Source organism: Engystomops pustulosus, chromosome 6 (assembly GCF_040894005.1).
Source record: "Engystomops pustulosus chromosome 6, aEngPut4.maternal, whole genome shotgun sequence".
Taxonomy (NCBI): Eukaryota; Metazoa; Chordata; class Amphibia; order Anura; family Leptodactylidae; genus Engystomops; species Engystomops pustulosus.
In genome coordinates, this window is record NC_092416.1 from 31,502,653 (window position 1) to 31,528,375 (window position 25,723).

General features: G+C 41.9%; 1 protein-coding gene across 3 annotated transcripts in view; it reads left to right on the forward strand.

The window, feature by feature from the left end:
- Positions 1–25,723, forward strand: part of SHISA7 (shisa family member 7) — a 67,721-nt gene that overhangs the window by 35,429 nt on the left and 6,569 nt on the right. For 2 of the 3 annotated variants that reach the window (XM_072155481.1, XM_072155482.1), the window contains exons 2-6: positions 1,596–2,373; positions 8,190–8,344; positions 21,197–21,256; positions 22,319–22,390; positions 24,830–24,985. In XM_072155481.1, the coding sequence (XP_072011582.1) occupies positions 1,817–2,373; positions 8,190–8,344; positions 21,197–21,256; positions 22,319–22,390; positions 24,830–24,985 (1,000 nt within the window). In that variant the 5' untranslated portion in view covers positions 1,596–1,816. The remainder of the gene's footprint in view (positions 1–1,595; positions 2,374–8,189; positions 8,345–21,196; positions 21,257–22,318; positions 22,391–24,829; positions 24,986–25,723) is intronic. The other variant, XM_072155483.1, reaches the window with a different exon arrangement.

A 25,723-nucleotide genomic window follows, 5' to 3' on the forward strand; every position in this document is an offset into this window, starting at 1 on the left:
GATCCCTCCTGGACTGGAGACAAACCACACTCGAAAACATCCCATGTCATCTTCATTGTTCAACAGGTTAACAGTGTAATCCTGGTGTCCCCACTCACTCAGCTCCCATTTACATGACCGTGTGCCTGACCCCAGGCAAATAACACGGCCGGGCAAAGAAGGGAGGGATGGTGAGTGCTCCTCACTACCCTCCATAGGAAGCAGAGTGGTCGTGCCACAAACACATCCAAAGAATAGACACAGAAGAACACATTTACTATGGACCTTGCGCCAGTTTTCTTTCGGGTTTTGCACATTCTTTTTGGTGTAAACTGCTTGCACATCTATTTAAGATGTATCTGCGCCACATTTGTGCCACACATGACTGTTTTATGGCGCGGCTGCACTATTCACGAGACTCACATTTCTGCACTGAAAGGGGCATTCCAGTGTTCAATCGGATCGTGCGCCAGATTTGTCATGCTAAGTCCAACAGAAATGTGTTGCACGCCCCATGGTAAAGGTGCACCAAATAAAAAGTTGGTGCACTCAGTGTAGGGAGCGCCAGATTCATGAAGAACGTGCACCAGAAATCCTGAATCTGGCGCCCCCTGCACACTACACAGGAAACTGCACACAGTACACACTGCACTGTTCTTAGTAAATGTGCCCCAGTGTGTTCACCGCACTGTGACTGGGTGTCATAAACCTCTATGGTGGCCACGACCTGGCTGCAATTTGTAATAATGACTCCCAATACGGTTGTGTGCATGGGACCTAAGTAAAAGCATCTATAATACCAGTCATAGCCTCTTCTTCAGAACGCAAAATGAACTGATCATCAGGGCTACAAGGAGGCAGATTCCTAGTAATCTCATTACTATAGGTCTAACCTTAAAACAGGACAGCAATATTCTAGTCCTGAAAATCATACCCTACCTGTTATCAACATTTGCAGAAATAACTAGATAAGCATGTGTACTCCTCTCCTCTGCATGGAGCTTCTGTGTAATGTGACTCTTCAGGGAGTTTCTGTCCATCTTGCTAGCAAGAGGAGAGAAGGCAAAGAATGTCATATTAGTAGGGTAGGAGGGAGGATAAGATAAAACATACCGTAAGTGGACAGGTAGAGACTGTAAAGATGCAGCACGGAAGGGATGAACCCCTACTGGTTCATTAGCATAATTTTAAAAGTTGATATTAGAAGGAAGGAGGCCACAGATAACAAATATAAGAAGATTACCATGGTGCCTGGATCTATGAGTAAGTGCTCCTGGATCTACCATCATGTTCATTTTTGATGGTAGATTTCCTTTCGTTTAACTCAAGAATATCTGTGTTGTGACACAAGAAGTTACTACATAGAGAAATATTTTTACTCTTTCATAAGCAGTCTGATAGATATGCGTCTTATATTATATCACGACTAACTATTGTGTACTGAATCCAATCTGGTCATTTATTTTAACCCTTATTTAAGGCACATTCTTTGACATTAAAGTGCATTGAAAAGTTGCAAACGAAAAAAAAAAAAATCGAAGAACAAAAAAAAATATCAGACTTTTTGGGACAATGCAGACGACCTTCTTGTCTAATCCTTTGTTTTCTTTTTTCAGGTTTTGTTCCGAGCCATTTTTGTAACGAAGACAACTTTTTATAAAGTTTATTAAAGCAAAACTAAAAGTTGAAAGCAAGTTCGATGTACATGGTCCTCCGCCACTCGTCATCTGAAGACTTGGAAAGCACCGCAGCCGGACAAAGACAAAGGCTCTTCTTCCGCACATCAAAAGAATCCTATATTTGTTACTGCCACCGATTGCCGTAATTCCCATCTGCCATGTATCATCTGTTAACAGTATTAATCAGTATTACTTTAGATGCTCTCGGGGTGCACTCAGCTCTCAGCGTTGGCGCTGTCCAGAGTCGAAAGCAGATGAACCAAACCCAAGCGTTGCCCATGCTACTCGCTCTTATGAAGCGCCCCCCGGCATCCCAAAATGCCTCTTCCGCCGTGAGCCAGAACATACCAGACATGTGTTATGGATACTATGATGTGATGGGGCAATATGATGCCACCTTTAACTGTACCACAGGTACATATCGCTATTGCTGTGGCACATGCCACTATCGCTTTTGTTGTGAGCATCGTCACAAGCGCTTGGACCAAGACAGTTGTAAAAACTATAACAGCCCCTTCTGGGCGCACACGACCCAGCCTATTACCACCAGTGCTAACAGCAAGCTGAACGATAACGGACATGCGGACCAGACCAATAGCACCGTCTATGTCATCTGTGGTGTCATTAGTTTCACCCTAGCCGTGGGCATCGGAGCCAAGATAGCCTTTAACAAGGCTTCCCGGCGCCCACGGGGGAGAGAGATTAATGTACCCAGGTGAGTTGGTGAAAAATGGAAATCCAGGAACGAAATGTCATATGCAAATGAAGTACAAATTGGAAATGCATTAACATAGCGTTATGTCTTGTGGATAGACGCAAGACTGTATTATACTTTAAAGTATATTTTCCCCCAGACAATGTCATGTTTTATACAGAATTTAGCATTGATAAATTTAAGGAGATTAACCTTAATGTTTATGGGTTCACTAATGAAACCTAATTAATGAAAGCATTGGATGCTTAAAAGGGAACCTGTCACCAGGAATGTGATTTTAAACTGATGACAGGTTCCTATAGCTTATGCTATGCTGATTTAAAAAATGCCTCTGTCAAAATTCTGAATCATCTCAGTACTTGATTAAACTTTATTTCACATTACCTGGCTCCCTGTCAGCAGCTTGTGGTGAGTCCCAGAGGTAGGTGGGGGCTGCAGAAGCCTGTGTGCCTGTGTATCAGTCTCCTCTTCTCCACACTCATCCAGCTTCCCACTTCCTGTCATGTGCATTGGGCAGGCAGGGGAGGGAGGGGTACGGTGTGGAGGAGAGGTAGAATGCATGACATGATTGAAACACAGGCACACAGGCTGCTGAAGCTGCCCCAACCACCCAGGACTCACCACATGCTTCTGGCAGGAAGCCAGGTAATGTGAAATAAAGTTTTATAAAGTACTGAAATAATTCAGAATGCTGATAAACGACATTTTTTAAAATCATGATAACATAGTCTTTTGGAACAAAAGAACAAAAATGTAAATTCAATATAGCGTTATGTCTTATAGTGTTGGTAGACTCAGAACTGTATTATACCTGATCGGTCAGCAGTGTCTTACAGTAATTTTTTTCCCTGGACATCGTCAAGTTTTATCTAGAATTACGTATTGATACATTCAAAGGGGTGTTCCCACAAACAAAAGTTAGGCCCTATCTACGGGATAGGGCCTAACTTACTAATCAGTGTAGGGTCTTAGTGCTGAGACCCCCTGCTCCATTAATCTCTATGGAGCTGACAGAGATCGCCGAGCTCAAAGTTATGTGCGTCCTTCTGCTCCATTAGTCTGAGAGACCCCTCGTTTTCGTGATCTGTGGGGGTCTCAGCACTAAGACCCCACTGATCAGCAAGTTAGGCCCTATCCCGTAGGTAGGGCTTAACTTTTGTTTGTAAGAAAACCCCTTTAAGGAAATTAACCTTAATTTTTATGAGTTTACTCGGAACTTCCCAAAAAATAGTGAATGGGCCCTTAACAAACTTTTGTATATTCACCTCCTTGTATATTCACCTCCTTGCTTCCTCCAAGCAATATAATGGATGCTTAAAGGGAACCTGTCACCAGGAATGTGATTTTTATAGCTTTGGACAGATTCCAAAAGCCTAAGCTATGTTTGTCAGAATTCTGAAACATCTCATCATTCTGAATCATCTCATTACTTTAGAAAACTTTATTTCACATTAGCTGGCTCCCTGTCGGCTCAAAAATCACATTGACTATAAGGCTTCCTATTCCTGTCCGGAATAGTTTTTGGATGAGTCTATGACAAGAGGATGCTACATTACAATACATCCTGTTAACTCCTTTTTATTAAAAGGGAATCTGTCATCAGATTGTACCCCATTAAACTACCATCCCCCTCGGTTAGGGTATGAAATGCCCTAGAATTCGCTAATATATTGGAAATCTCACCCAACACAAATAAAAAATATCCTCCAAAGTCATGTGGATATTTGAACAGAGAAGAGTCATATTTGCCTATGATGAGTCAGTTTAAGAGGCTGCAAGGGGAGTACCTCTACATTGGGCTATATGGTACCTAGAGACATGCTGGTGTCATAGTAAAGTTGAGAATCTCATAATTTTTACAGAGCCGAAGACATGGTTGGAAATAAAACATGAATTCTAAAAATGGCACCAAAAACACTTTTATATCTTCTATGGAACTGAAGATACAGGTGTTTGAATTAATGCTCCCGTAGCCCATAAATATGACTCTTCTCTGTTAATTTTCACATGACTTTGGAGGAGATTTTTTGTATAGGAATAGAGACAAAAATTGAGATTCCACATACCAAAAAAAGAATTGTAGCAAAAAAATTTCATACCCGACCATGAGGCCTAGTAGTTTCATGGGGTAAAATTTGGTTAAAGGTTCCCTTTAAGTTTATACTACAAACTGGTTAAATGTATTGGCTGATTTTATAAGCAAGACTAGCCTTGTTTGCCGGTAGCAACCAATCACAGCGTGGCTTGAGAATGAAAGCTGGGCTGTGATTGGTTGCTGTGGGGAACAAGGATAATTTTGATAAGTGAGGTCCGTGGTGTGAACTTTGCCTAAATATCACAAAATCATCGTAATATTGTTTACTGGTCCATATGGACTAGAACTGGTGATTTAAGCAACTTGTACTAGTCAACTTTTTTTTAGGATGGCTATAGAATAAGAAGGGAACTTGACACCAGGGTTTACCCACCAAACTTCTAGCCTTCCCCAAAACAGTATGAAATCTCCTTTTTAGATTTCCCTCTATGTGAAATCTCTCCTGTTTACTTATAGAAAAACTTTCCACTAAAGTCAGTCAAATATGACTCTTCTCACCTTAGTTTCACATAAGATGAGTCAAGTTTAGAGGCTACGGGGGGGAGAGTCAATTCAGAAGCCCTTATCGTCTGTTTTATAGTACTTAGAAACCTGCTTTTTGTGTCATATCAAAGATAAGAATCTAATCTTTCAGATCAGAAGCTTGTGGTTTTTGTGATCTACAGGACTAGATATACAGGCAGTTAAATAATAGGCGAAACTAGACCTTTATCTGCAGCTTTCATTTCCAGCTATGTCTTTAGCCAATTATATCTCTGGTTCTCACAAAGCCATAAACCCGTTTGATAGGAAAGGTAAAATACTTATCTTTAATATGACCTAAAAAACAAGTCTCTACGTTTTATATAACAGAAGATAGGGGTCTTTGAAGTGACACTATCCCTGCAAAACTTGACTCATCTCAAGTGAAAATGAAGTGAGAAGAGTCATTTTTGGCTGACTTTGGGGGAGATTTTTTTTGTAGGAAAACTGATGAGATTTTATATAAAAGAAATTTCATATTCGACCTGAGGGGGCTAGTGGTTTAGTGGGGTAAAACCAGCTGACATGTTCTCTTTAAAGGGATTTCCAGGACTTTTTATTCCAGAAAATGTTCTAAAATACTGATACTTATATCCTCTGTCAGGAAAGACTGTGTCTTATCAACCTGAAAGATATGAAAGGTGCCGGACATAAGAAGCATCATGTCTGTTGATTTTTAGTTCTCGATCCTTAGGAAATCCTTCTGCTTTATTTGATGACAATTTCTGAAGGAGAAAAAAATCCTTAAAATATGAATGCGATGTTTTAACTCCTAGTGAGATATCAAGTATCATGTGTAAAACTGACCATGGAGGTTTCTTTGTTCTGATTGGCTACGACCACAACCATGGCTATGAAACAGATCGGTGGGTAGTTTCACCTTTGACCCCCAACTCTTTGCATTCTTTGTTAAGCGCCACCTCACTAATTCCTGATCACTTGGATTTGGAAAGTCAGCTCTCCGTTCCAACCTGGTGCACGGAGAAAGACTCGAAGGCCCTTACGATACAGCAAACAATAGAATAGGAAACTCCAGTGCGTCCACCTGTGATGTGATAAAAACTTGTCCCTTTATTTGTCACATCATAAAATCCTATAACGGCATCTTGTAACAATCACAGACATCTAGAGAAAACCGACGCGTTTCGTCCAATGGACTTATTCATGGAGTTTCCTATTCTATTATTTGATTTACGAGAGGGTTTTTCAGAATGGCGCACACAGCTATTCAACGACGATGGAGATTTACTACGAATAAAACTTGTTCATTGTAGATATCTCAATGACACAACGCGTTTCAGAGTCACATAAGGCTCCTTTTTCAGACTGAAGTTTGGAGAACTGGTGGATGTCCCAGGGCCTAGATTCAGCACCATTACATCTGGTGAGCCTTAGGGCGATTTCACATGAACGTGTGACAGCCATACCGTAACATGGTGGGCACACGGGAGAAGAGGAGGGGGTGAGGGCTGCTCGCCCCTCTCCATAGAGATATATGGCCTATGGTGCTGTATTAGGGGGAAAGATAGGACTTTTATATCTTTTCCCCGGGTAGGAAACGGCAGAGTGCGCCCATTGCCAGCCAATGGGGGATGTATATACGGTGGCCGTATGTACGTCCCCCAATGGCTGTGTGAATGTAGCCTAATTCTTACCTCACTCCTAGTGGTTGTTACTAATAATACTACACTCTCTGGCCTTTTGTTTTGCCCTTCTATGCTCTATACCAGTGATTTTCAACCTTTTTTGAGCCGCGGCACACTTTTTATACGTAGAAAATCCTGGGGCACACCACCAACCAAGATAGCACAACATGACACTAAAACAGTAATATTATACATATAGTTAATAATATAGATTCTAAATGTATTTTACTCAGTGTGAAACCTGGGCCTGTTTGGATAAACACAGACGGGATATCCTGTCAGGAATGGTGGAAAGACACACACGAAGCTCTTCCTCAACAGTTCTCAGTTTCTCCCTGTTTTTAGTATATGGTGCTGATTATTATGTGGCTCATATACTGCAAAAATAAAGGGGTACAATGAGAAGTACTATGGCCATGAGGCCAGACTACAAGTGCCGGCTCATATACTCAGCATATGAGCTGGTACTTGTAGTACTCCAGCCTCATGACTATAGTATTTCTCATGTTACATTTCTCATTGTTATATGCAGTATACTGCTGGAGTACTACAAGTACCAGCTCATTTGCTGAGTAATCTGCCAACAGTTCATATACTCAGGCAAAAGCTCATATAGTCAGCATTATTGGGGGCACCATAGATTGGGGAACTTTCCCCGCGGCACACCCGACCATGTGTCGCGGCACACTGGTTGAAAATCACTGCTCTATACCAGTGATGGCGAACCTTTTAGAGCCTGAGTGCCCAAACTTCAACCAAAAGCCACTTATTTATTTTAAAGTGCCAGCACAGAAATTTAAGCAGTAATTCATTTCCTCTTGTTCTTTGACAACTTTCAATTGTCCAGCCTGATAACGGCACCGACGCAGTTGAAAGTAGGAGGGCAAATTCATCTATCATTGTAGGAAGATTCTGCAGGGAAATTCTTTGAGTCCTGTCTGGTGAACTTCATGCTGGGGTGATGGCCTAGGTGCCCACAGAGAGTGCCGCCTCAGGCACCAGTGCCATAGGTTCGCCACCACTGCCCTATACTCTATATTCTATTTGGATTTTGTTCTCTGGCCCACACCTATACGTAGAAATCATTTCCTTTAGCTTTGGGGCCCGATATGCTAAGAAGTTTTCTAATGTCAAGTGGGTTTTCCATCAGGGGGGTAAAAAATTACAGACATGAAAAATAGCAGAAATTCCAACTGTGCTGGAACCGTATCAGTGGAACGGAACCTATAAATAAATGCATGAAAACCCAGGGGCACTTGTTTTCCTGTACTCTTTCTTCACAGACTGTTACACTGTACAGGAGAACCTCCCCCCTGCTCCATCAGCACATCCGTAGTGTCTTGGCCGGTGGCCACACCTACAGGCACAGCCTACATTTACTTCTATGAGAGCTGAACAATCCTGCAGGATGTATAGCAGTAGCAGTAATGTTTCTCTCATGCCTCAATCTCTTTCCAGATTCATTCCAGCCTTTAGCTTTCTTTGATGCCGGTGGTTCAGACAGGTTAATTAAATAGAATTTTTCTGTGAATTTATGAATATTCTTGTTCCAGAGCTCTGGTGGATATCCTGCGGCACCAGTCCATTCAAGGGAGCCATGGTGAGAGGAATAACAGCAATGCTGTCAGTTCAGGGACCCATGATAACGGACCGTCCCGCCCTCCAAAAAACCTCTATAACACAGTAAAGTCTTCAAAGAGCAACCACGGTGAGTGATCTCGTGTATTATCTCTAATCATGTATGTGGTTACTGGCAGCAGGACCTATTCCAGGATTATGCACTAGGGACATGTCCTGACACTGCTGTGCTCTTAGTGCTCTACATTACTGCATCTACCACCAGGATGAAAGATTGTAAACCAAGCACACTGACATACTGGTGTGTGCCCCATCTGGAAGGATCTGCTCTTCTTAAAGCTTCTTATGCTTTTTTTTTAATAAACAAAGGCTTTAAAAATAATGCAAATGAGGCTCCATCAACATCTATGGAACGCAAAACTCCTCAGGCTCATTTGCATAATTTTAAAAGCCTATTTAAAAAAAAAAAAAACAGGATATAAGAAGCTTAAAGAAGAGTAGATCCTGCGAGAGGTGGCACACACCAGTGTGCCAGTGTGCTTAGTTTACAATCCTTCATCCTGGTGGTAGATGCCCTTTATGTTTCATTATGGCCACTCCCTAAACCTAAGCTCAAAAGAACTGCTGTATTTCACTTAAAGCTTTTTCTCAGAGCAGAATGAAGAGATAGTGGAAGAGTTTAAAAGCAGTGTGAGGACGCTACCACTAGGCAAATACACAATATAATTTCTTTTTAGGTTTTTAGGATATGATTATTAGCGGTCTTGGCACAATATAGGGAAACCAATGAAAGCCAAGCCCAAATGCCAGTAACTCGTGGATGATGACTTAATTCACAAGTAAAAATCCTGTTAAACCCATTACAGGATCCAGTCTCTTCTTCAGTTACACTTGGTTGTCTATTACTCATGGTTACTAGAAGAAGCTGGATCCTGTAATGCTGATTATTGGATTTTCACATATGCATCACCAATGAATTACTGGCACTTGGGCTTTGATTCACAGGATTCCATTTTCTTTCCTGACAATTAGCATTTGCTATTTGAATCAACTTCAGTCTAACTAAATGAACCTCTTGATTTATGACTTTAAAGAAAGGACCCCACTAGAAAGTGACCTTTTAAGCCAGAATTATTCCTTAAAGATAATTTTAGGTATATTTACAGCTTATTTCCTCCCCCTCCCTGTACAATGACCTCTATATAGATAACACTGACCCATCATTACATCACTACTGACAATAGATGATGTCACAGCTTATCTCCTCCCCCTCCCTGTACAATGACCTCTATATAATTAACACTGACCCATCATTACATCACTACTGACAATAGATGATGTCACAGCTTATCTCCTCCCCCTCCCTGTACAATGACCTCTATATAGATAACACTGACCCATCATTACATCACTACTGACAATAGACGATGTCACAGCTTATCCCCTCCCCCTCCCTGTACACTGACCTCTATATAGAGAACACTGACCCATCATTACATCACTACTCACAATAGATGATGTCACAGCTTATCTCCTCCCCCTCCTGTACAATGACCTTTATATAGATAACACTGACCCATCATTACATCACTACTGACAATAGATGATGTCACAGCTTATCTCCTCCCCTCCCCTGTACAATGTCCTCTATATAGATAACACTGACCCATCATTACATCACTACTCACAATAGATGATGTCACAGCTTATCTCCTCCCCCTCCTGTACAATGACCTTTATATAGATAACACTGACCCATCATTACATCACTACTGACAATAGATGATATCACAGCTTATCTCCTCCCCCTCCCTGTACAATGACCTCTATATAGATAACACTGACCCATCATTACATCACTACTGACAATAGATGATGTCACAGCTTATCTCCTCCCCCCCCCTGTACCATGACCTCTATATAGATTACACTGACCCATCATTACATCACTACTGACAATAGATGATGTCACAGCTTATCTCCTCCCCCTCCCTGTACAATGACCTCTATATAGATAACACTGACCCATCATTACATCACTACTCACAATAGATGATGTCACAGCTTATCTCCTCCCCCTCCTGTACAATGACATCTATATAAATAACACTGACCCATCATTACATCACTACTGACAATAGATGATGTCACAGCTTATCTCCTCCCCCTCCCTGTACAATGACCTTTATATAGATAACACTGACCCATCATTACATCACTACTGACAATAGATGATATCACAGCTTATCTCCTCCCCCTCCCTGTACAATGACCTCTATATAGATAACACTGACCCATCATTACATCACTAGTGACAATAGATGATGTCACAGCTTATCTCCTCCCCCTCCCTGTACAATGACCTCTATATAGATTACACTGACCCATCATTACATCACTACTGACAATAGATGATGTCACAGCTTATCTCCTCTCCCTCCCTGTACAATGACCTCTATATAGATAACACTGACCCATCATTACATCATCACTGACTATAGATGATGTCACAGCTCCTCTCCTCCCCCTCCCTGTACAATGACCTCTATATAGATAACAATGACCCATCATTACATCACTACTGACAATAGATTGTGTCACAGCTTATCTCCCCCCCTCCCTGTACAATGACCTCTATATAGATAACACTGACCCATCATTACATCACTACTCACAATAGATGATGTCACCGCTTATCTCCTCCTCCTCCGTGTACAATGACCTCTATATAGATAACACTGACCCATCATTACATAACTACTGACAATAGATGATGTCACAACTTATCTCCTCCTCCTCCCTGTACAATGACCTCTATATAGATAACACTGACCCATCATTACATCACTACTGACAATAGATGATGTCACAGCTTATCTCCTCCTCCTCCCAGTACAATGACCTCTATATAGATAACACTGACCCATCATTACATCACTACTGACAATAGATGATGTCACAGCTTATCTCCTCCTCCTCTCAGTACAATGACCTCTATATAGATAACACTGACCCATCATTACATCACTAGTGACAATAGATGATGTCACAGCTTATCTCCTCCCCCTCCCTGTACAATGACCTCTATATAGATAACACTGACCCATCATAACATCACTACTGACAATAGATGATGGCACAGCTTATCTCCTCCCCCTCCCTGTACAATGACCTCTATATAGATAACACTGACCCATCATTACATCACTACTGACAATAGATGATGTCACAGCTTATCTCCTCCCCCTCCTGTACAATGACATCTATATAAATAACACTGACCCATCATTACATCACTACTGACAATAGATGATGTCACAGCTTATCTCCTCCCCCTCCCTGTACAATGACCTTTATATAGATAACACTGACCCATCATTACATCACTACTGACAATAGATGATATCACAGCTTATCTCCTCCCCCTCCCTGTACAATGACCTCTATATAGATAACACTGACCCATCTTTACATCACTAGTGACAATAGATGATGTCACAGCTTATCTCCTCCCCCTCCCTGTACAATGACCTCTATATAGATTACACTGACCCATCATTACATCACTACTGACAATAGATGATGTCACAGCTTATCTCCTCCCCCTCCCTGTACAATGACCTCTATATAGATAACACTGACCCATCATTACATCATCACTGACTATAGATGATGTCACAGCTCCTCTCCTCCCCCTCCCTGTACAATGACCTCTATATAGATAACAATGACCCATCATTACATCACTACTGACAATAGATTGTGTCACAGCTTATCTCCCCCCCTCCCTGTACAATGACCTCTATATAGATAACACTGACCCATCATTACATCACTACTCACAATAGATGATGTCACCGCTTATCTCCTCCTCCTCCGTGTACAATGACCTCTATATAGATAACACTGACCCATCATTACATAACTACTGACAATAGATGATGTCACAACTTATCTCCTCCTCCTCCCTGTACAATGACCTCTATATAGATAACACTGACCCATCATTACATCACTACTGACAATAGATGATGTCACAGCTTATCTCCTCCTCCTCCCAGTACAATGACCTCTATATAGATAACACTGACCCATCATTACATCACTACTGACAATAGATGATGTCACAGCTTATCTCCTCCTCCTCCCAGTACAATGACCTCTATATAGATAACACTGACCCATCATTACATCACTAGTGACAATAGATGATGTCACAGCTTATCTCCTCCCCCTCCCTGTACAATGACCTCTATATAGATAACAGTGACCCATCATAACATCACTACTGACAATAGATGATGGCACAGCTTATCTCCTCCCCCTCCCTGTACAATGACCTCTATATAGATAACACTGACCCATCATTACATCACTACTGACAATAGATGATGTCACAGCTGATCTCCTCCTCCTTCCTGTACAATGACTTCTATGTAGATAACACTGACCCATCATTACATCACTACTGACAATAGATGATGTCACAGCTTATCTCCTCCTCCTCCTTGTACAATGTCCTCTATATAGATAACACTGACCCATCATTACATCACTACTCACAATAGATGATGTCACAGCTTATCTCCTCCCCCTCCTGTACAATGACCTTTATATAGATAACACTGACCCATCATTACATCACTACTGACAATAGATGATGTCACAGCTTATCTCCTCCCCCTCCCTGTACAATGACCTCTATATAGATAACACTGACCCATCATAACATCACTACTGACAATAGATGATGGCACAGCTTATCTCCTCCCCCTCCCTGTACAATGACCTCTATATAGATAACACTGACCCATCATTACATCACTACTCACAATAGATGATGTCACAGCTTATCTCCTCCCCCTCCTGTACAATGACATCTATATAAATAACACTGACCCATCATTACATCACTACTGACAATAGATGATGTCACAGCTTATCTCCTCCCCCTCCCTGTACAATGACCTCTATATAGATAACACTGACCCATCATTACATCACTACTGATAATAGATGATGTCACGGCTTATTTTCTCCCCCTCCCTCTACAATGACCTCTATATAGATTACACTGACCCATCATTACATCACTACTGACAATAGATGATGTCACAGCTTATCTCCTCCCCCTCCCTGTACAATGACCTCTATATAGATTACACTGACCCATCATTACATCACTACTGACAACAGATGATGTCACAGCTTATCTCCTCCTCCTCCCTGTACAATGTCCTCTATATAGATAACACTGACCCATCATTACATCACTACTGACAATAGATGATGTCACAGCTTATCTCCTCCCCTCCCTGTACAATGTCCTCTATATAGATAATACTGAGCCATCATTACATCACTACTAACAATAGATGATGTCACAGCTTATCTCCTCCTCCTCCCTGTACAATGTCCTCTACATAGATAACACTGACCCATCATTACATCACTACTGACAATAGATGATGTCACAGCTTATGTGATGATGTGACCAGGGGGAGGGGAGGCCGGCTGGTAATTCACCACCATAAATTAACCTAATTGAGCCAGTTTGTTGACAAAACCAGCATGTGGCTGGGCTTCAAAGACCTATACAGAAAAACCGACTACAGGCTCACCCCCCCTCGCCTCCCCAGTCTCAAACAAAGAGCCATTAAAACTTTCACATCACCAGGTTGAATAGAGACAGTTATGAAGTTATGGTCCGTCTCACCAGAACACCAAATACATTTTTGGATTGGTTATTCTCCGTAAATCATAACAACCCATTGTTCATTGATCTAGGATACTCAGATCCTCAGATATCAATATCTCTGGATAGGACTATAGCAAATGGGTCAGGTTTGGTATCAATGCGATCCTGGGATTCAACCGGATCCAATGATACCAGAACCATGACCCCAGGACCTTCACTGGGGTAGCTGTGGCTTCTCCAGGGCTCTGGATGTAATATCAGGTAGGCGTGACCATTGACCCCACTTTAGGGTGGACAGAGGTGTGTCCACACCTGATATAATCGGGCACCATTGAAGTGGCAGGTGTCTTTGTCCTGGGGGAAACTAACATCAACTAAGCGCAGGGAGGATCTAAAGGTGTGGACTATCCATCCCCATTAGGCCACACACAAAGGTATCTAACTAACTAACCAAACTGCTTAGACTTGTAGTGCTGCCCGTGTAATTTGTACTCTGTTTACTGTATATATCTATTGTGTGTACTGTATTGTCTAGTGTGCCCTTAAGGCAATTAAATATAAAATCTAATCTGTGTTGCTCTTTTATCTCGATCACGAATCTTACGTCCGGGTTTCTCGCTTATATACATGCTACCGGGTTGGTTCCTCACCCTATATAATCCCGTTACGGACCGGGCTTATATTAAAGGAGAACTGGTGGCAGCATAAGGCTGATAATATTCTGTCTCACTGCGGCTAGTGAGAGGGATCTTATAGCCATTCAGGGATTTGATTTAGGGTTGTGCCATATCCGGAAGTTGGGTGGACAACTTTAAATCACTTCCTGCGCCTCTCAGAATCCGTGCGTTCTGGGAGTGTCTGTAAAAGGATAACTGAGTGACCTTACGTACCCTCCAGGGGTCCGGAACGTTGCGGTTTCCTTCACAGCTTATCCCCTCCCCTTCCCTGTACAATGACCTGTATATAGATAACACTGACCCATCATTACATCACTACTGACAATAGATGATGTCACAGCTTATCTCCTCCCCCTCCCTGTACAATGACCTCTATATAGATAACACTGACCTATCATTACATCACTACTGACAATAGATGATGTCACAGCTTATCTCCTCCCCCTCCCTGTACAATGACCTGTATATAGATAACACTGACCCATCATTACATCACTACTGACAATAGATGATGTCACAGCTTATCTCCTCCCCCTCCCTGTACAATGACCTCTATATAGATAACACTGACCCATCATTACATCACTACTGACAATAGATGATGTCACAGCTTATCTCCTCCCCCATCCTGTACAATGACCTCTATATAGATAACACTGACCCATCATTACATCACTACTGACAATAGATGATGTCACAGCTTATCTCCTCCCCCTCCCTGTACAATGTCCTCTATACAGATAACACTGACCCATCATTACATCACTACTGACAATAGATGATGTCACAGCTTATCTCCTCCTCCTCCCTGTACAGTGACCTCTATATAGATAACACTGACCCATCATTACATCACTACTGACAATAGGTGACATATCTCAGGCAAGATGGCCGCCTCTCTATAATCGTTGACCGAAAATACAAGAAAAAAAAAATACAATTAAAAGAAATACATGATATATCTTATTATCTGTTTCCAGTAGAGGAGTATTGTCACGCTGACAATCCAGTGCTATTGCTACAAACATCAAAAAGGAACATAAATGATTGCATTTTATAAAGAAAAGCCTTAGTAGAAATCAGTGTGGCGACGCTTGATGGGAATTGTCATAGACTGAAGATTGTTGTGACACCAGCCGTGTAGATGGAGAAGATGCTTCTGCCATGACATATTTCATACAAGAGCAGCATAATGTGTCATAGTGTGAAATAGTACAAAACTATGAATGAGAACAACATTGTTGTCTCCATATGTTAAGGAGCTGACAGAAGGTGTGAAGCTTCATATCTTCAACAACCATAAGATGTTACATTTAGAAGAAGAGCTTTTACTGAAAAATGATTTCATATTCTTATAGATTGTGAGATGACAAGCATAATTAGTTCCAGGAACATGCTTGTAGTCCAAATCGCTCATATATCAAAGCAAGTTTTCCTATAGGAAACCATTGAAATTCAAACGATTTGTTCCACAACGACCGAATACCTTGGATTAAACGCAGAGGGGCAGATTTACTTACCCGGTCCATTCGCGATCCAGCGGCGCATTCTCTGCGGTGGATTCGGGTCCGGCCGGGATTCACTAAGGTAGTTCCTCCGACGTCCACCAGGTGGCGCTGCTGCGCTGAAGTCCGCTGAAATGCACTTAAAGGGAACCCGTCACCACTATTTTCATAAATACAGGTAGTGGCAGGTTCCTATAGAGCTCTAGTAACTATCTGACACCCTGCTTTTAGCTAAAAATTGTTCCCCTCAGATCCCCATAAAATCAGAGTTATAATCTTGCCTGGTATCTATGCAGCTTTGGAGCTAGTCCACGGGGGCGTGGCCTAATGTCATGTGACCAAGGTGACATCATCAAAGGTCCTTGAGCTACTTAATATGAAAACTATACCCCATGTACATATCTGACCACATAAAACCATCACAGCAGCCTCCATGGACTACCACTCCTCTCCATGCAGGCTGCTGTGATTTCATTTGATAAAATATGCTGTGATTTCATAGTGTACAGTTCCTAATGCTACAAAAGCTATAGGACCTGCGATGATGTCACCCTGGTCACATGACATTATAGCAGCATACAGAGATAGGGATGGGGAGGAGCTGCTGGATTCAGCCCGAGGAGGCCACGCCCACCTGGACTACATGTAGCCATGCTTAGTTACCAGATAAAACTATAAAGTTGAATATATGGGAATCTCAGGGGCATAATTTTTAGCTACAAGCAGGGTGTCAAATAGTTATTAGAGCTCTATAGGAACCTGTCACTAGCTGTATTTGTGAAAATAGTGGTGACGGGTTCCCTTTAAGTACACTGGCCTATTCCTGATGAAGGTAAGTGCAAGCTCCGCAACACTTTTTGTTTTTTAAATGCGGCGGTTTTTCCGAATCCGACGGGTTTTTGTTCGGCCACGCCCCCGATTTCCGTCGCGTGCATGCCAGCGCCGATGCGGCAAAATCCGATCGCGTGAGCCAAAATCCCGGGGCAATACAGGGAAAATCGTCGCAAATCAGAAATATTCGGGTAACACGTCAGGAAAATGCGAATCGGGCCCTTAGTAAATGTCTCATGTGTAGTACAACATGTACTTTATTTCTTCTGCTTTTTCAATATTGGGGCTTTTCTACTAAGGGTCTGCGGACGCACTTTTGTAATTTTTTCCGACGTTTTCAGGATTTGTGCCACTGGGACAGGTATTTAACTGGGGATTGTGTCGCGCTGCGCCGGCTTTCATACGACACAAATCAGAGGGGGGATGGGGATGCCCTTGGACGATCTGACTGATCAGACTGAGCGCGGGATTTAACGTTCAAATTGTGTCACAATCCAATGCACTTACATGCCCCGGGAAGATGAAGGTGAACTCCGGCGGACCTAAGCGGGGAAGGAACACATGCAGGATATCGGGCGCACGCTGGTAGTGAATAGCGGCTGAGTGCATTATCGTTGGACAGTGCACTTTTGTGAACTTCTCCGGACGGTAAGTAAATCTACCCCATTGTGTTATACAATTTGGTAAGAGAGGGAGGTACTTATGCAATTTTTATAAACCGTAAGCTTCTCTTGCAAAATGCTTGCAGACCGAGTTCAGTCCAATGCGAGGAAATCCTCCCCCAACCCCCACCCAATCATTTGCTATTTTTGCGCTGCACTTTTGTCAGACTGTGCACATTCTTCTAGGCTAAAACGGCTTGCACAGGTATATAAGTTATGTCTGTACTGGGATTGTGGCACACATGACCCTTTTGTGACACGGATGCGCTGGCCTCCACAACACAAATTAGGGGCCGTGCCGTTGGTCGGTCTGTCTGACCAGCGCTGTATTTAGCTTTCAAATTGTGTCGCACGCCCTATGTTAAAAATGCACCACATAAAAGATGATGAACTTCTGGTGCACAATCTTAGTGAATCGCCGCACGCTGCATTATAGACGGACAATGCACTCAGTGAACTCCGGTGACTTTGTAAGTAAATGTGCCCCATAGGGTCCGCGGACAGCGATTCTGTCGGGTCTCCTGAATATTTCCTTTTTGCGCCACATTGCCCCGAGTTTTTGGCGCACGCGATCGGATTGTGGGCCATCGGAGGCGTGCCATTGGGCAACCCGACTGATTTGGACAAACCACAGAATTTAAAAACGAAATTGTGTCGCAAGATCAAGCACTTACATGCACCGGGAAGAAGAAGGTGAACTCCGGCGGACCTCAGCGGGGAAGCGACACATGCAGGAAATTGGACGCACGATCTTAGTGAATCGCGGCAGCTCTGAATCCTCATCAGACAACGCACCTCGGGGATTGCGACGGGACGGGTAAGTAAATGTTCCCCAATATCTTTATTCGGCGATTCTCTTATGTTTTAATACTTTGATTTTTTTTAAAAAATACATTTAGATCCCCCTTATCTGACTCTAGTACTGTTTTTATCGTTTTGTCTAAGGAGCTGTGTAAATCGCCCTGTTTCTCGGGATGTGGGTTAGTTTTTATTGCTACCATTTTTGGAAAATGTACATCTTTTTGAACATTTTTTTATTTACATTAAATCGCAAATAAGCCTCAGACTTGGGAAATTGAATGCGTTTCATGTGACGCTCTGCATATAGTTCATCTGTGGCAAACACATCAACCGAAAGACATAATGCAAAACCAATTGAAAAGATGCTTGTATCTCGCAGCTGATACATCTCAGTAGAATGTGGGGCCTGATGTATTCTAGATGTGTAAGCAGCGCCACCCTGTGGCCATTGGTGGCATTAAGCATTTTAGTTCATCATTGTGCCAGGGTCCCAACTACATTTACAATATAGGCGGTCCCCTACTTAAGAACAACCGACTTTCAGGGGACCCCTAGCTACAAAGGGACCTCTAGTAATTGGTAATTTATTGTACTTTAGCCTTAGGCTACAATAAACAGCGATAACAGTTATTAAATGTGTCTGTAATGAAGCTTTATTGTTACTCCTGGTTCTTATCACAATCCAACATTTTTAAAATCCAATTGTCACAGAGACCAAAAAAATTCTGTCTTGGGTTACAATTATAAATTATACAGTTACGACTTACATACAAATTCAACATAAGAACCTGGGGACTGCCTGTACTGGTCTCTTTGGATGAGCATGAGACAACCTAAGGACCCTTCAAATTCGGGTGCACCCCACCCTAGATACGTCAGTGGTTGTTTTGTTGACATCATTCTATAACATCCCTATGAACAGAACAGAGTGGTCTACAGTCATGACTATGTCGCCAAGGAAATGTGAGACATATTTATTCAATGTACATAATGCAAAAATACTACAACTATTAGGAAATTCTGTGTCATTTCTCCAGGTTCATCCATCAAGCAAACAAGTAACATAAGTTTAAGGACTTTCAAGTCAAATTTGGTGATAGAAGAGGCACCAACATCCACCACACAAGGGCAAAATTGGTTAGGGACAAAAAAGGTCTCTGTCAGACACTTCTGTTGGACTGGCAGGACAGCAAGCAGAGATCTAGAAAACCGTGAGGAATGGATACAGAAAATATATTGGAAAATGTATAACTTTTCATTATACAAACAATAACATTAGTCTGCTGAAATGGGAAGACCCCTTTAAAGTGCAACATGATAAAGAAAAAAGGACCACTCACTCTAATATGCTGCAATCTGGGAGAGGCTCAGTTGGACCGGTACCTCCAATATAATAGTGAGAGGAAGAAGGTGTATTACTAATTGTTAAAAAACAGAACCATGGTGATGTCTATAGCAGCTAGAAACCATGTTTCTGGTGTCATTTTAAAGATCAAAGGGTCAGCACCGCTTAAGCCAACTCAGGCTTACGGTTCTAATGTGCTACAAAACCAGACATACTGTCATAGTTGGTAATACAAACTGAAGATGTATTTCCCAACAATGGGGCTTATTCACTAAGGGTCCCACGGCCACATTTTCATCGGGGGAGTGGTCAGTCGGACGATCCGACGGATTCGGACTATGCGCGGGATTTAACAATTCAATTTGTGTCTCAAGCCAAGCACTCACATACACCGGGAGGAAGAAGGTGAACTCCGGCGGACCTGATCGGGGAAGTGACGCATCCAGGAAATCGGGCGCACAATCTTCATGAATCGCTGCAGATGGGCATTCCGGCAAACATTCCGGATCGGGGATCGCGCAGAGACCGGGTAGGTAAATGTGCCCCAATAGGATCCAGTCGCGATCCAGCGGCGCGTTCTCCGACGCTGATTCGGGTCTGCCGGGATTCACTAAGGTCCGTGCGCTGGATATCCACCGGGTGTCACTGCAGCGCTGAGGTCCACCGGAGTGCTGATCTTGCGACACAAATAATTTTTTAAATTCCGCGTTCTTTCCGAATCTGTCGGGTTGTCCCGTGACGATTTCTGTCATGTGAAAGCTGTCGCCGATGCGACACAATCCGATCGCGTGCGCCAAAATCCCCGGGCAATTCAGGGCAAATCGGAAACCCGACGAAAGTGCGCGATTTGGACCCTTAGTAAATAAGCCCCAATGTCTTTAGCTGCCTGTATCTTTATCTACACTTTTGTACCACAACAGAACCACAAGGCTGATGTTATATGAAATGATGCTCCTTTTTTTTGCTTCTCAGCGTAACTCATCAAAGTGATTCTTTTCCGCTAATTTGCATATAACATTGGAGAAGTTTTAACATAAAATAGAGAAATCGAGAAAGGACATTTCATACCCAACCTGGAGGGGCTTATAGTTTAGTAGGATAAAAGCTGGTGACAGGTTTAAACATCCACTGATTTCAATGGGTATTTTTCTACTGTTTTTCTACTATTCTTCTTCGGTTTTTCTGTCTTTTCTGTCATTCTGTCTGCATGACCTTTCCATCCAATTAAAATAACAGAACCCTAATAGAATGTACAGATCCCTTTGTATTCTTTTTGTATCCGTTATTGAAAAATCCAGTAAAAATGGAGATCCAAACACAAATGTGAACCCAGCCCAAAATTAGCTGAATTAGTAGAATGTAAAATGTACCGGTAATTGCTGCATGTTTCATACACAAATTTGGAAACTATTTGATGTATTGTAATATATTGTTAATATGTATATATTTATATTGTTTCCTAGATAACATGCACCATAATTTCATCCTCACCGTTAACAGCCCAAAGCATGCCGCCACATTAGGTAAGTTTTGCAATTGTGACTTTAAATGGGGTCTCCTTAAAGGGGTATTTCAGGATTTTTTGGTCACATATCCTAAAATACATTTAAAGGAAATCTACTACTATGTGGTATTAAAACTAAACTGAACATACTTACCTATCACCGCCAGCTTCAGGATCCCTTGCACTGGTCTTCATTAAAGGGGTCTTCTCTTAGCTTTTTATGCCCTGTTTTTTTACCAAAAAAGGCTTGGTCCTTGGGGGCTCAAGGCTCCATAAACACCCATAGAGCCCGGAGCCCCTCAGGCTCATTTGCATAATATTTAAAACCTTTTAAACACAAACCTTCTTAAAAACAATGGCATAGGATGCTGAAAGAAGAGCTGATCCTGACAGAGGGGGCACACAACAGTTTGTCAGTGTGCTTGGTTTACAATCTTTCATCCTGGTGGTAGATTTCCTTTAAGTGAATAAGGCAGATCTGCAATACCAAGCAAAGCCACTACACAATGTATAGTGCTATGTTGGGTAAATCACATGGTAGTCCAAAAAGAAACCTGGAATACCTATTTAATAAAACCTTTATCAAATGTTGTGATGAAGAATAGTAAAGATCTGTATGGGAGGACTAGTAATTTATGAAATGGATTTCCGATTTATGGGATAGGTTGTCCAACTCAGTAATTGACAGCTACTTACTGTAACCCTTCATCCACTAGACTCCTAAATCCAAAGTTACCAAAAATTACAATGACAAATTGCAAATTTTACTGAATTTTTTCACTGCTAAATACATCGGAAGTTGGGATATAAAATTCTCTGTTTCTGAATAGATCCTGACTACAAATGGTTTTCTCTGTAGTCAGGCTCTATCAGTAGTAGCTACTAAAGCCTTGTAGCTAAGAACAAACGTCTCATCAGAAATAAAGAGGATTGCGGAGACATTACAACCGGGTGTGAAACCAGGGGGCAGAAAGAAGTGAGGGGTAGGAGAGAACGCTCTCACAAAGCAGGGGGGGGATGTAGAGTGTGTACTATGTGTTAACATGCAGTTTGTTGTAATAACACACTGATCACATGGCAGGAGGAAGGAGAGTGTTTGTGCCATATTTCACTGAAAGGGAACAGCAACTGGACTCAGAGCAACATTACAAAAGTAAGATTGTATAAGAAAAAAATGCATTTTTTCAAAGGATGTGTGTAAATGGGCCTTAAAGGGGTTGTCCAAAAAAAATTGGTCTGATGTTAAATAACAAAGTAACATATACTCACCTATATCCTGTGCTCCTGACTGCTGCGGCGCCTCCTGTTAGCGCTCGTGCAGTTGTGATGTCCAGTCGGGCACATGAAGACGTGATGAGATAGACCGGTGGTGACTGGCGGAACTGCAGTACAAAATTATTTGTTATTTTACATCAGTGTCCACCTCCTGCCTAAAAACTGTTTATTACAGACAATCCCTTTAATGATAAGAACGACTCCGAAATGTTTTGTATGCACATTGCTATAACATTTTTTTTTAATAGGCTGCAGTCAATTTTTCTCAGCATTATGTATCTGTATGTTTTTTATGTTAAAAGAGGACTAAAAGAGACGAAATATGAAATATATACACTCATTGACAAAAATAATGCACCAAGAAGGAATTTTATATGTGTGATTGTAATGATCGTATACAATGCATAAGGAAAGTCTTCAGTTTTAGGCTGGATTCACACAAACGTATGCCTGCCGGGCTGTAGTCGGCAGGGTATATGTCCGGCATGATGGAGAGGAGGAGGCGTGACCCCCCCCCCCCCCTCCCCATAGAGAGGTAAATGGGGAAAGATAGGACATGTATGTGGCACCATATCGCTCCGTGCGTCCATTGTTGTCTATGGGGGACAAACATCTCCCATACGGTCGTGTGAATTCGGCCTTATTTGTCCTTGACCTGACCTTGACCTATAATAAAAAAAAAATTTGCACTCCATACCCCATGTTGATCATGTGAATCCAAAATGTTAAAAAGAACTTTTAGTACTTAGTTCAAACACATATAGGAGCAATGACAGCCTCCGGTCATCTTGGAAACACAAAGTTTAGGTTTGGTGTACGGGCGCATTCCTCCCCACCCGGACATATTGCCCGAATGGCTACTGAGCATTCAATCCGGCAAATTACCACTCCTAACAACTAGCCATGGCTATGATTGGCCAGTGTGTCCCTAGCCAATCATAGCCATGGCTTGTTGTTAGGGGAAGCCAATCCGGCAATATGTCAACTTTGGGAGGAACGGACCAGTGCACCGAAGGTGTACTTACACTCCAGATCCACTAATCTCTAGTCACAAGGTTTTCATACCTGGATTTGGGGATTTCCTTTATTATCTGCAGATCGTCAAGCTCTGTCTGGCTGGATGGAGGCCAGCCTAAAGTCCAGAGTACTCTGGATCAGGTGTTATTAAGAAAATCTCCATACAACTATCCCCCAACACTGACCAGTCTCTCTGCTGAAAACAACCTCACAGCATGATGCTGCCACCTGCTCCATCGTAGAGCTAGTATTGGGCAGGTGATGACTCTGGATATAACATGAGATATGGAAATGGAGGATACAGGTTCCCATGGCTGTTGCAGCTGCATACGGCGCAGTACAGAGTGGTACGGTGAAGCACACGTGCGGACTGTACCATTCCGTAGCCGGGAGAAAGATAGGACATTTCCTATCTTTTCCGTAATACGCCACCGTGCGCCATGTTTCTCTAAGGACAGGGGACGGGGTTAAGCAGCGTTTACCCTCTCCTCCTCCAATCCCCGGAGACGACGTGTGCCCACCGTGCTACAGTAGGGCGAGCACACGTTTGTCTGAATGCAGCCCAAGGGTGCTTTCACATTGGCGTTTTTTTCACATCCGTGATTTCTCTCTGAACCCTTTTTGGCCTATGGACATGTACAGATTGGTTTTCTCTTCCTGGCTTCAGTGATTTGTCACTGTTGTCTTACTGACCCATTCCTTTCGCTGGGCTTTTTCACACTTCAGTTTTTTCCACTGATCCAGAATTGTCAGTGAACACAAAAAGAGCAGGTTCTAAAGCGTCATTTTTTTTTGGCAATGAGTGTCTTTTAAAAACTGTGATTTTCACTGAAAACTATTCCTGTGCCTTTTAATATTCTGCATTTAAATCATAGAAATTTGTGACTTAAAGGGGAACCTTCACCATCTCCACCAACTCCTTTGCTCCATTAAAAGGTGCCGCTTCACTGATTCAGTTGTCATTATTTCTGTAGGCCCCGACCCTAATAGGTCATTTGCTTTAGGAACCAATATGCTATATGGGCGTGTGTGGTGTGTGAGTCTAATTAGCATATTTGGCGCTAAAACTAATGTCACGGCAAAAAAAAAAAATTCCACCTCTTTCCAAACCATTTTGAAATAGTTGGAGTCGGTGGAGATGATGAAAGTTCCTATTTGAGTATTTAAATGTAAAGGAATAAAAGCAACAGTGTAGGGTTAATATTTCATCGCATATTTAACATCATCCTTCTTTTCTTCTAATAACTTTATTGACATGTGTGCTGCTTACATTGATTTACGGTATCTGCTCCTTTTCTAGACTACCGGATTAACAATATTCAGCTTCCAGCTTCTTCCACAAAATATAACACCATGTCGTTCTCTCGGTCCTTTCATAACCTCTCTCACTTACCACCCTCTTATGAATCTGCCATTAAGTCTGACATCAGCAGATATTCATCTCTGAAGAGGCTAGGTATGTGGCCAACCAGACCTTGTCACTTTATGGAATTGTAGCATTATAGGCATTTTGTATTACTCCATCCATGAAATATGCTTAAAGGGGTTGGCCACTTTACATCAAGTTTATTGTAACGTTTTGCGGGCAGGATATTAGGTATATTACCAATATACATCTATTAAATGTTCTTCTCCACTTTCTTGCCTCCTGTCTTTAACCTCATCAGCCAGAGATTCCTCTCCATAAAATGGCTGTGATCCTAACATTCTACCTTCCAGGACCTTATGATAGTGTTCATGAACACAAGCTTAAGGTCCTGGAAGGTAGATGATCACATGACCCTCCCTCTGGCCATTTTATGGATAGGAATGCCAGGCTGATAGAGTAAAAGTCCATTTCCTTTACTTTATATTTCAAAAACATATGAAAAACATAAAGTGAAAAACATTCAATAGATGTTTATTGGTAAGTTACCTAATATGTTGCCCCCCTACAAAAACAAGAAACTTGAGTTAAAGAAACCAACCCCAATAACCATACAAATAACACATGTAGTTTCTCATAATAATTTGTTTTGCAAATTGATATGATCTGCAATGGTAATTTCTGGAGATACTCAACAAAATAAATATAAATGTATGCAAAAAAAAAAAGCATGTAAAAGGTTACAATATAAAAAAATAAAAGCATGAGAACAAAAAACATCTGTATAATATATACAGATATTTTCTATCTGTATATATTATACAGATT